Raw genomic sequence first — 12,551 nt, 5'->3', positions numbered from 1 at the left:
TGGGACATTAGAGAGAGGGATTTACCCCCAGGCAGATCAGCTGCAAAGACTGACTACAACCACCGCAGAGGATCAGCTGTGCAGGGACCCACCCCATGGAGCAGGACTTACGCAGCAGGCTCTGGTTCCTGCTAAGTCTACCCCTTGAGTGTGTTGCTTGTGGAGGTGGTTGAGTGGTACTTTGACATGGTCTGAAGCTGACTACTAGGTGTGCTGGCTCTGAGGCCTCCTGGGAGGTGCCAGCCAAGGTCAGCCCCAACTGTTTTCTGCCCTGGGCCATCAGCTAAAAAGTAATCTACAGATTACTGCTACTTGTGCTGGGTTAGGAGGTGCCCAGGAGAGGCCAAACTGTAGTGGACTTGTTATTAAAATAATATCATATATGTGTAAGTGTTCTAAAAGAGAAAAGATTGATTTAAAATTCTTTCAATGATTGCTGTATCCATTTCAATTTGTTAAATAGTTAAAACCATGATTAACTTATAAAGGAAGAATTTTCCATATGCTTCTGAGAATATAAACTCTTGCTAGTCCCTAAATCCTAGTGATGTAATTTTGCTTATGGTTATGGGCTTTTTGTGAAAAATCCAAAGACAAATAAGTAAACTCTTATACCAGAATAAATTGGTGGCAGAAAAATATTATAAAATTTAGCTTTCACAGTTACTGTAATCTAACCTTGTGGGACATGAGAATACATATTTAAAGACCTCCTTAAGATGATTTTTTTAAAAAAACAACAACATTACCTCAAAAGATATTTAAATATTTATAACATAAATCTATTCAATGTCCATCCTATCCTCTGCAATGACAAAAAATATATTTGGCTTTTCATAAAAATAACTTCAAGTAACCTTTAAAATTTTTAATTGTAAGTTAAAAATATTTTGTTCGTCTAGAAGAAAACAGTAGCTATTTTAGCCTCAATATTTCTTTACTATAAAGTACTTTACAAATAAAATGTTTCTAAGAGCTTTTTCTAAAGATGGACGTGAAGGAGATCAATATACTCCTTTAATGCTACAACAGTCACAAATAAAATATTTATCATTTAAAAGCTAACTAGCTAAACCTAAGTCATTAAAAAAAGTAATTATATTCTCAAGAGAATAATCAGTGCCTAATAAGAGATACTGCAGGTTGCTGATGAAAGAAATATATTTACAGGCAAATTAAACTTTAATCTTTTTTTTTTCACTAAAACTGCATTTTTTTTCTAGAATTTTTATGATAGTAAAACAGTAACTTTCAATGTTTGTTAAATTTTTACTTAGTGATGGGCAATAGGTGCTAGAAGTGTGAAAACTTATTCACAACAATCTTTTCATCACCCATGACCCAGTGCATGGTGGTAGCTGTTTTTATAACTGTCCGTTTCAATAACGAGGCATCTCAGCCTTAGAGGAGTTACAGGCCTCACCTGAGGACACAGAGCAAGCAGTAAGTGATGGAACCAGCATTTTCTGATTCCAGATCCAGTGCATTTAAGTACAAAGCCAGATTTTATACTTAAAAAAAAAAAGTAAATGAGGATTTATATAATGGACCAGATATATCATCTGTGAGAAGTATTGCTGACAACTGTGTGTACATTTCTGCACGTGAGAGGAACATTAACAAAATAGAGGAATGACTAGTTGAAAGCTGGAAGGTCATAGAGTGAATCTATCCACCCGGGCGAAGGCCCAATTGGACATACATTTTCAGCTATTCTTTTTTGAGCTTTGGTTGTTGAATCGTGTGCAGTATATCCGAAATAACTACCAATAAAGTAAATGCTGACATAAAACTTAGTCATTCTGCAGAAAAGTATAGTAGCATTCAGACAGGTGTGACATATTCAAGATCGGCCGTGGAATGGTAAATTCAAAATGAGAATAATTATGTTGATTCTTTTGGACAAAAATTTATTTGAGTCATTATTAAAATGTTTGACCTAATTTTTTAAAAAAATGACAGAAAAAGTTTGTTTTACATATAATATTCAGAAGTGATTTTCTCAAAATTCAAATTTATACCTGTTTCTGTATGTTCCCCTTCTGCTCCCCATCAGTTACTTGGCAAGCATGCCATTATGATCTGGACAATACATTTCCCTATCATCATTCAAGAGAAAATTATAATTTTATAGTGTTATACAAACAAATTTTTACATAATCACGTTAAAAATTATTTTATTTTTTTAATATATTTTTGTTACAGATTTTTCTCCTTTTTCCCCCATTGACACCCTCCTCCTGTTCTTGCCTCCCCCCAAAGCATTGTTGCCTGTGTCCATTGGTTATGCATATATGCAAATAAGTTCTTTGGTTTATCTCTTCCCTCCCCTTTGCCCCCTCCTCTGAGATCTGTCAGTCTGAACCCTAGTTCTATGTCTCTAAGTCTATTTTGTTCATCAGCTTATTTTGTTCATTAGATTCCACAAATAAGTAACATCATGTGATACTGGTCTTTCTCTGACTGACATTTTGCCTAGCGTAAGAGTCGTTTTAATTAACTCTATAAAATGGTCCTATATAATCCCTGTTTTTTTTTCCGCTTTAAATAACACATTATCACCAGTTTAATCTGCTTTCTTTCCATTGCATTTACTTTCCTATCTATATGGTTATAGTTGCATAGTCTACTCTTGTCTTCAACCACAGACTTGCAACATTACATTTATTTTTGCTATACTGATCCCTCTGGCCATTTCTGCTTTGTCAGTCATCACATTCCATCCTATTCTCAATCACCTTTAAAAAAAAAAAGTTTGTATTGATTTTTTAGAGAGAGAGGGAGGGAGAGAGAGAGAGAAAGATCGATGTGAGAGAGAAACATCAATCAGCTGCCTCCTGCACACCCCCTACTGGGGCATGTGCCCTCACCAGGCATCGAACGGGACCTCTCAGTCCATGGATGATGCTCAGTCCACTGAGCCACACTGGCCGGGCCTATCACCTTTTTCATGGATACTTTCTGTGTGGCTTTTGAGGTTTCCTGCAACTACATACCAAGGACAACTGGCTCCCATTTTGCCCTATGTTCACAAAGGTCATAAGTACCCTAACTCTCTTAAAGTTTGCTTCTAGTCTAATGTGATTTGTTAAAATAGTAATGAGAAAAAATACAAGTACACATTTATTCTACAAGTGCTTTTAAAAATATTCACCCACAGATATTTTAAAACATATTCTCTGTCAAAGCAGAGTGCTTCGAGCCATCGTTTGCAAATTCCAGTTTTAACACTAAAATAATTCCGTAAAGAACATTCATTTAACACTTTTTTTACAGGAGTTTTGACTCTATTTTTCTTTTAAGAAAGCGATGATCTATTAGGGGCTGTGGCTTTCTGACAGAGTACAGCTACAGATATAATAATATTCATTATCTTTTCCACAGGGAATCAAGAACTCTACTGGGAAAAAGAGTTACTTAAGAGGTTTTATTTTTAAAAACATTTGTAAAAAACAGTTTAAAATACTACCATGTCAGTTGCTTAAAATATTGTTTGAAAACCAGAGACTAGCTCTCAACAACCGTGAAATTGAAGTCTTCTAGGGACTCTCCCTTTCTTGTCTTTAGTCGATGATTTCTCAGGTAAGATTTATTTTTAAAGTAACTGTCTAATCTTTTCTACTGTGAGGTTTAATGACATTTTTTATTTATTATTTTTTTAAGACACACTTTTTAACGGTCTTGGGCTCGGAGCGGTCATTGGCCTGGGAGTCGCTGCCCTCTTGCTAATCCTTGTGGTGACAGATGTCAGCTGCTTCTTTATTCGACAATGTGGGCTGTTAATGTGCATCACCAGGAGAATGTGCGGGAAGAAAAGCGGCTCCAGTGGCAAAAGCAAAGAACTGGAAGAAGGAAAAGCTGCGTACCTGTGAGTAGCTACATCACAGAAACAGATGCCAAGGTCAAGCTTGAGTGCTTGACTCAGGCTTTGTTTTTCTCAGCACAGTAAAGAGCTTATAAAACCACTGGGCACGGGTCTGGCTGGCTTTGTTTTTTTGTTTTTTTTTTTATCTTGGCAAGAACAGGTAATTTTTTTTAATTAGTTTGTTTTTGTTACAGATGTTTCTCCTTTCTCCCTCATTGACACCCTCCTCCCCATCTCCCAGCCCCATCCCCAGCTTTGTTGTCTATGTCCATGGTTACACACACATGCATATAAGTTCTGTGGTTTATCTCTTCCCCTCCTATCCCCCCTCCTCTGAGGCTTGTCAGTCTGTACCCCACCTGGATGTCTCTGGGTCAATGGTGTTCATCAGTTTGTTTAATTCATTATATTTCACAAATAAGTGAGATCATGTGATATTTGTCTTTCTCTGCTTGGCTTGTTTCACTTAGCATAGTACTCTTTAGGTCCCTCCATGTTGTCTCAAAGGATAAGAGATCTGTCTTTCTTATAGCTGCATAGTACTCCATTGTGTATATGTACTACAGCTTTTTTATCCACTCATCTACTGATGGTCACTTGGTTTGTTTCCAGATCTTAGCGATTGTAAATAGTACTGCTATGAACTTGGGGGTACATATATTCTTTCTGATTGGTGTTTCAGGCTTCTTAGGGTATATTCCTAGAAGTGGGATCACTGGGTCAAATGGCAATTTAATTTTTAACTTTTTGAGGTAACACCATAGTGTTTGGCTGTCCTCTGATCTTAAATCTATATGACCTTAAATATAACGTCTTATAGAGCCAAATGACTTTGTAAACAGAGTACTGTATTGTTTAAATCCTTTAAATGGGATCCACGGTAAAAAATTGATTGTCATGATTTAATTTTTAAGAAATTTTATTGATTTTAGAGAGAGAGGAAGAGTGAGAAAAAAATATCAATTTGTTGTTCCTCTTATTAAGCCTTTGATAATTGATTTTTGTATGTGCCCTTACATGGGATTGAAACCATAACCTTGGTGTATATCAGACACACTCCAATCAACTGAGCTACTGGCCAGGACTGCCATTATTTGAATATTAACAGGTAGATAAGTAAGCAGATAGATGATAGATGATAAATAGGTAGATGATAGATGATAGATAAATAGATAGATAGATAGATAGATAGATAGATAGATGATAGATAGATGATAGATAGATAGATAGATAGATAGATAGATAGATAGATAGATAGATGATAGATAGATAGATACAACCATACAATTATATTTGGTTATGATTTCCCTACCATTTCTCAGTTTATATTGAATAAAAAAGATACTCATCAGTGGTAATCTGAGTTAAAAACTAAGTTAAACTGAGTTAACAGAAATTGCACCAATGCCTACAATTGAAAGAAGTGACTACATATACATGTTCCAAAATTTTCTGTATAGAAAATGTAAGTTCTATGTAATATATTATTATAGATTTTGAATTTACTCTCCCAAATTTTGATCAAAAGAAGACTATATGTTAGAATTTGGAGTTATCTGTGGCATTTCATTTAATTATACAAAATATGAGTTCTGAGAAAATATGCAGAGCTGAATTTTGTAGAAAATTTTCTTGTCATGTAAAAGAGTAATTAAGAAGTTTTAATATTTATTTTTGTTCTGTGGTCTTTAGATATATTTGTATCTAATCTCAAAAGTACAAGAGTAATTCATTTTTATTGTTTAGTGTTTCTATTTGTTTTTCTATACAAATATCTAGGCATATATGATCTCATGTATTATTTTCTAGGCTTTAGGAATATAGGAAAATTTATTCTGCATGGTTTTTGTTCTTTTTTATCTTCAAGCCTATTTCAATATTACTAGGCAATTTGTCTTTGACTATTTCCCATGGATACACTGTAAAGATTTTTTTTCACTTCAAGAGATGCTAAATTTGAGAATATACATTTTCAGTTCAAAGAAATTAGATTCTATTTGCAATAAAAATGCCACCTGCTTAATTGTTGGACACAGAACATAGCAAAGAACAAACAGAAATTAGGCTCTATCTCACATTTGAAGTGGATATTAATGTGTGACAGTAAATTCAGTGGAATCAATTCACCATTCAGTATCTTTTGCTTTCCTCATGAGAACATGCTGTGGTTTACATGGTCTTACTCACTAACTAAACATATCATCCAACTTAGTTTTAGCTACTTTTTCATGTTTTGAGAAAATAATATATTATATTATGAAATTATACATATTTACATAAGATATATACATATGTAACTCAAAGATAAATGCTATACATTTTCATCTTGTTCAAAGATTGAGCAAACATTAATTAGGAATAATTACCACGTAACAATCACTGCTGTGCAATCTAGCAATAAAGCTATGAACAAAAGAAGCAAGAAAAAAATAAACTAGCCCTGGCCAGTTTGGCTCAGCGGTTAGAGCGTCGGCCTGCGGTCCGGAGAGACCCGGGTTCGGTTCCCGCTAAGGGCACGTACTTCGGTTGCAGTTTGTCCCCGGCCCTGGTTGGTCGTGCGGGTGGCAGCCACTCGATGTGTCCCTTCACGTCGATGTTTCTCACTCTCTCTCTCTCTCCCTCCCCCTCTATCTGTACAAAAAATGGAAAAATATCCTCGGGTGAGGATAAAAAGAAAAAAGAAAAAAATAAACTAAACATTGACTAAAATGAAAATGTGTAGTAGTGGAAAACTAAGAAAAATGAAAAACATAATGATAAATTATTACTAGAGATTAGGTCATTGCAGATTTCTCAATGGAAGTAAAACTGACGCTGAAGAGTAGAATGAAAAGGAGTCAGCGATATAGCAGTGAGGGAAGAGCATCTTATTGAAGTGCAACAGTAAATACAATGGCCCCTAAGGAATAAGCTTACTGTGTTGCAGGGACAAATAAACATGAAGGCGTGAGGCAGAGAGACTGGTACACATGTCAGGTCAGAGGATAATCTAGGGACCAAGGTATTAAATCTTCTTGGGTCAAAGTAAATAATCACTTTTTTCCTAATTGAAAGTTTTTAAAGAAGATTTATTACTTTAGCTACTGATGAAGAATGAAATACTGGGAGGTTGCAATACAGAAGTCTAGAATTAAGAAGACCAGGTAGAAGGATCTTACCTTCATGCTTTTGTCTTAGCTAACTGGAAGGATATTGGTGGCCATGGGCAAAACAAAAAGGTATATTCAAGTTCTGCTGTTTCTTTTTACTTGACTATCGTTTGTTCATTTATCCACCACCACTTCTGTTTGTACATCCTGCTGAGTTTAATCAACCTTAAAGACTTGGCAAGATGAAAACACATGGTTCATCCCGTGCTTTTTATCCATGCATCATAATTTTGTAGATCACAAAAAGAGTTTGAAAAAACTCTTTTTCAAAGCTTCATAGTTCTAGTTGGAAAAAGATATATAAAATCTCAATGAGAAATAAGATCTAACAGCTATATTAAATAACATACTATACTTCAATATTGTGGAAAATTTTACTCCTACATTGTGTCCAGTGCACCACCACTGTGTCCTTTCTCACTCCCTCACCCTGAACCCCTGGTGACCACTGATCTTTCTGCTGTCTTTATAGTTTCCCTTTTTGAAAATAGCATATAGTTGGTATTACACTATATCTAGCCTTTTCAGACTAGCTTATTTCCCTTCACAATATACATTTAGAGTTCTTCCATGTCATTCTGTAGCTTGATAGTTCATTTCTCCTTATTGCTGAGTATGTATGGCTGCACCACCGTGTATCCATTCACCCATTGACAAAGACAGCTTGGTTAGTTCCAATTTTTGGCAAGTATGAATAGAGTTTCCATAAACATTCATGTGCAGATTTTTTTGTATGGGCATATTTTTTCAACTCATTTGGGTAAATACGGAAGAGAGTATTGTGGATTTGCATGGGAAGAGTATGTCCCCGGCTACTTGAAGGTCCACATCCCTTCCTTAGTTGGTGGGGAGCATATCTGCTCTCTGTATTATGAGTGCATCATTTCCAGCCCTTATATCTCACCTACCCTTCATCATCAAAAAATACCTTTCTTGTTTTTCTTACTTTTACTTTATTTCTTGAGGTATGCAACTTTGCAATAAACTTTACACTTTCACAAGTATGGTAAATAACACACTCTCATTTTTTAGACATCTGATAAAAATGATGTGACTATGAAATTATAAATGAAAATATCTTGCCTATATGTTACAGTATTTTTTAATTTAAACTATTTTATTGAAAACGTGAATATGTTAAAAGTCAGTGATCGTATAGTTAAAATCATTCAAATAAATGTATACAGACATTTAAAACAATAAAAGATAACATATAAATTTTATCTTTCAAATTTTGAAACACAATTTTGACAGAAAAATATTTGTAGACAAAACCGAATTTTTTATTTCTACTTTCTCTGAGTAAAAAACTCTGGAGAGATGAGTCAAAATGCAAAAAAAGAAAATTATTCTTAGTGGTGCTCTCAATCTGACCATGTTGGATTTATTGTGAGCAGGTGGGATTAGGTGGAGACCGTAAAATATATTTCATAATGCATCCCTTTTTACAATATGTCGGTAAGAATTTTTTTCTTTATCTTTCTAGGAAAGATGGATCCAAAGAGCCGATAGTGGAGATGAGAACAGAGGATGAAAGGATCACCAACCATGAAGATGGAAGTCCAGTAAATGAGCCAAATGAAACCACACCACTAACAGAACCCGAGTACGTAGTCTAAAATGCTTCAAAATATTTTGATAAGTATTTCTAAAGGTATAACACAGCATTAATTTTTAGCAGGCCTTTTCAAGTGTAACCATTTATAAAAAGTGTTATGAAACCATATATGAATATCTAAAATCGCTTTTTTTCTTCAGATATTTCACAAGAAATGTTTGTATCATGTCAAAGTCAACTGTTCAAATATATGTTTATAATTTTATACAAAAATGTCAAAAAGACAGATTTTTTTACACTAATCTTACTCTTTAAGAAAGATATGCTTGGAAAATGTGACTGATTTTTATTGAAATAAAGACGTGTCAAGAAATTAGTCATTGCTTTGAACATAAATATCACAGTCTAAATAGAAATAAATATTGTGAAATATACCCAAGACTTTTTAAAAGAATATTTGTAAAGAACAGTAAGAAATACTGTTAAACTGTCATTTTTTAATGTTTATATAGTCAATGGTGCTTGGTCTCCATTCAAGATTATGGTATTTACTTATTTTTTGCATCCATCATAACTCCACTAAAACCATAGCAGTTATTTTAACTACACCTTTAAAGAGTCTGAACATGGGCCTTGATTCATGTACATAAAAATTAAAATGATTCAAATCAAAGGCATTAATAAGACGTAGTAATAGTAATATTTCATTGAATGCATTTAATACTAATAGAACCATGACTATCACACTATTCTTTAAATACTGTTCACCAAATTGACTTAAAATTTTTTTTTCAGCCTGGCCGGTGTGGCTCAGTGGTTGAGTGTTGACCCATGCACCAAGAGGTCGTGGTTCAATTCCCAGTCAGGGTACATGTCTAGGTTGTGGGCCCGATCCCCAGTGGGGGGCACGCAGGAGGCGGCCAGTGGATGTTCTCTCTCATAGATGTTTCTAGCTCTTTCTCCCTCTCCCTTCCTCTTGCTCTAAAAATAAATAAAGAAAAAAAAAATTTAAATAATTAATTAAAAAAAAATTTTTTTTAAACAAAAATTGTTATTTCTTTGTCAAGTAACTTTCCTTGCAGAAAAACTTGATTTAGGCTTCTCATCCTAAATCAAATTCTGAGTGTTGTCATAGCTGAAGAAAACAATTTGTTTCCAAAATCCCCTCTATTTGCTCTCAAGGGGTTGAAATGATTGATATTTAGACAAACACAAAGTATTACTCTGTAGTTACATTTTTAATATGAATCCTCAGGACATTTTTAGTGATTGCATTTAGAATTCCTACCTTCTGATTTGAAGTTAACTCGAGCAGAAGCAGCAGGCACAAGGTGGATCTAGAGTCTCTGCTTCAGAAGTAAATCTTCCTCTCTTTCTAAAATCAATAGAGAAAAAAGCTTAAAAAGACTTAAAAAAAAAGAAAGTGAATGATAACACACATAGTACCTGAAGTTAAAGTTAAAGATGTATTTGTAATCCTTTTACTCTTTTTTTTAATCCTCACCCGAAGACATTTTTCCATTTTTTGTTCAGATAGAGTCGGAGGGGGAGAGAGGAACAGAGAGAGAGAGAAACATCGATGTGAAAGGAACACATTGAGTGGTTGCCAACCACATGACCCAACCAGGGATGTGGACAAACTGACACCAAGGTACGTGCCCTTAGCGGGAACCAAACCTGGGTCTCCCTGGACTGCAGACCGACGCTCTAACCACTGAGCCAAACTGGCCAGGGCCCATTTACTCTTTATGATATATCCCATGGAGCATCAACGATCAGAACATGATATTTTAAAAGTTACATACTAAATTATTTTTATTCATTTTTATTTTTTACCCCTGTGGGGCTTAAAAACTAAAAAAAAAAAAAAAAAAAAAAAAATTCAATTGCTATTTACATTCAATATTATTTTTCATTCATTTCAGATGTATAGCATAGTGATTGGAAAATCATGTACTTTATAGAGTAATTCTAATTCACTATGTGTGAACTATAACATTGGGCAAATTTGTAAATATATTAGTGTTGAAAAAGTGTGTTATTACATCATAGGTAACAACTGGAAACAACTCTCAAAAAAATGCTCATAAATGATACACAAGTAAAAAGAAAATAATAATAGTGAATAAAGACTAAAGAAAACAGTAAATATAAAAAAAAGTAAGAAAGCCCTGAAATATGCTTATTTGCATCAAGTTCCAAAGAATATTGCCTATTCATCCAGCTTCTAAGGTTCATGTAACAGAATATGGCAGCAAATTTGATTGGTTTTACTAGAAAAACAAGTATTAGTAAATCATTTCCTGGATATATAAAAATGCCTTAATTTTTTACCTTCCAAATATTAATGATATTTTTAATATTACCAACTCATTATCAAATGTAAGCCACTCAGTAATGAATAATTTGGTACATCTAAATTTATGAATGTATCGTTTTATCATTTTGCATCACATCACATTTTTACATTAGACAATACTCCTTTGTTCTCTTTTAGATTATGTTTTGTCAGTCTGATAATACTTTAACAGATCTTATCATTTTATTCTAATAATTGTAACATATTTTCTTCTACAGAACAGCAACTTATATGTTATGGGATCCCACTTAAAGTGCCTTAGCAAATGAAGTTTACTATTTCTATATTTCCTTCCAGAAAATTGCCTTTAAAAGAAGAGAATGGGAAAGAAGTCCTAAATCCAGAAACTATAGAAATTAAGGTTTCTAATGACATCCAATCAAAAGAAGACGACAGCAAAGCATAACACCAAGATGGCAGAGTCTTGAGCAATGCTACAAGGAGCATTTGGATTGCAGTGACCCTATTACCAAAACTATTCCATTGACCTTAATTTCTTGGGAAAACTTCTAGCTTGGAATAGCTTGTACACATATACATATGATCAGATACTCCCGCCCATGGTCCATTTCCTTTGTTGTTGTTGTTGTTGTTATTGTTGTTGTTTATTTTGTTAAGAAATTCTATATAGAGACCTGACTGGCACCAATGCTTGGGTATCAATTTGACTCTCTGGTTGAAGAGCTGCAGTTAGATGACTACAGAGTCCTGCTTCTTAAGAACTATACTTCATACCACGACCTCTCCAACAAAGAGGAGTTTAAACAAAACAAACACACAAAGTGTTTGTGAGCTAAATGGATAAGAGAGCCCTGCATGTTTTGAATCCTATCTCGGGCAAATAGAGTAGTAAGCTGGATTTCAGCTGGAGATGCAAACACTTAATAAAGGCTATACTTTTTTATCAGGAGAATTTCAGGGCACCTGGGCTGGAAGAAGCCAGCTATCTTTAGCAGATATTAAAAATGAGAGAAACTTTGGCAAACTCTTTTTAAGTTACAATTACATTGATTTTTGATAGACTAAAGTGCCAAATTAAAATTGTTATCCAGTTGAATGAATATTAGTTATATGTAAAAATAGATTAGAAAGATGCCGTAAATCTCTCTCTTTCTATATGCCATATTCACTCACAATGGATTACACACAAAAAAAATATATGTATTGCAAGTGAAAATAATATTGACTTCTGCCCTCAGCTTCAAGTAATAAAGTAAATTGAAATGGGAACGATATCCATGTTGTCTTGATATATTTATAAATATGTGATTATCTTTTACTTTTAAATAATTTTATCAAAAAACAGGTCGTTAGCATTTCAATACTTTAAACCATATCTTCAAATACATATTTTACCCATCGTTTTTGATAATTGTTTTTATGAAAATTTGTTTTTCAGGTGATATAGGTCAATCGTAGATGTAATTGGCTAATGGAAGTTAAAATCCTTAGTTTGGTTAAATCAAGAAGTTACCATTTAAACATGCCATGAACGTGTCAACGCTAAACAACTGAATTACTGCCATCTTTTTATTCTGGGTGTTGTAGCTAGAAGTCATTTTAAGATTTTGATAAACAACTTTGGTTGACGAAATCCCGTAACTATTCAACACAAACTTT

At 33.9% G+C, this 12,551-nt stretch overlaps 1 protein-coding gene across 1 annotated transcript in view; it reads left to right on the top strand.

Annotated features, from left to right (window-relative positions):
- Window positions 1-11,507, top strand: part of NCAM2 (neural cell adhesion molecule 2) — a 184,721-nt gene extending 173,214 nt beyond the window's left edge. The window contains exons 18-20 of the mRNA XM_036243644.1: window positions 3,664-3,868; window positions 8,501-8,620; window positions 11,229-11,507. Coding sequence (XP_036099537.1) covers window positions 3,664-3,868; window positions 8,501-8,620; window positions 11,229-11,337 — 434 coding nt within the window. The 3' untranslated portion in view covers window positions 11,338-11,507. The remainder of the gene's footprint in view (window positions 1-3,663; window positions 3,869-8,500; window positions 8,621-11,228) is intronic.
- Window positions 11,508-12,551: the final 1,044 nt, after the last annotated feature.

Source organism: Molossus molossus, unplaced genomic scaffold, assembly GCF_014108415.1.
Source record: "Molossus molossus isolate mMolMol1 unplaced genomic scaffold, mMolMol1.p scaffold_m16_p_5, whole genome shotgun sequence".
NCBI lineage: Eukaryota > Metazoa > Chordata > Mammalia > Chiroptera > Molossidae > Molossus > Molossus molossus.
This window is presented reverse-complemented; position numbering and strand designations above follow the sequence as displayed.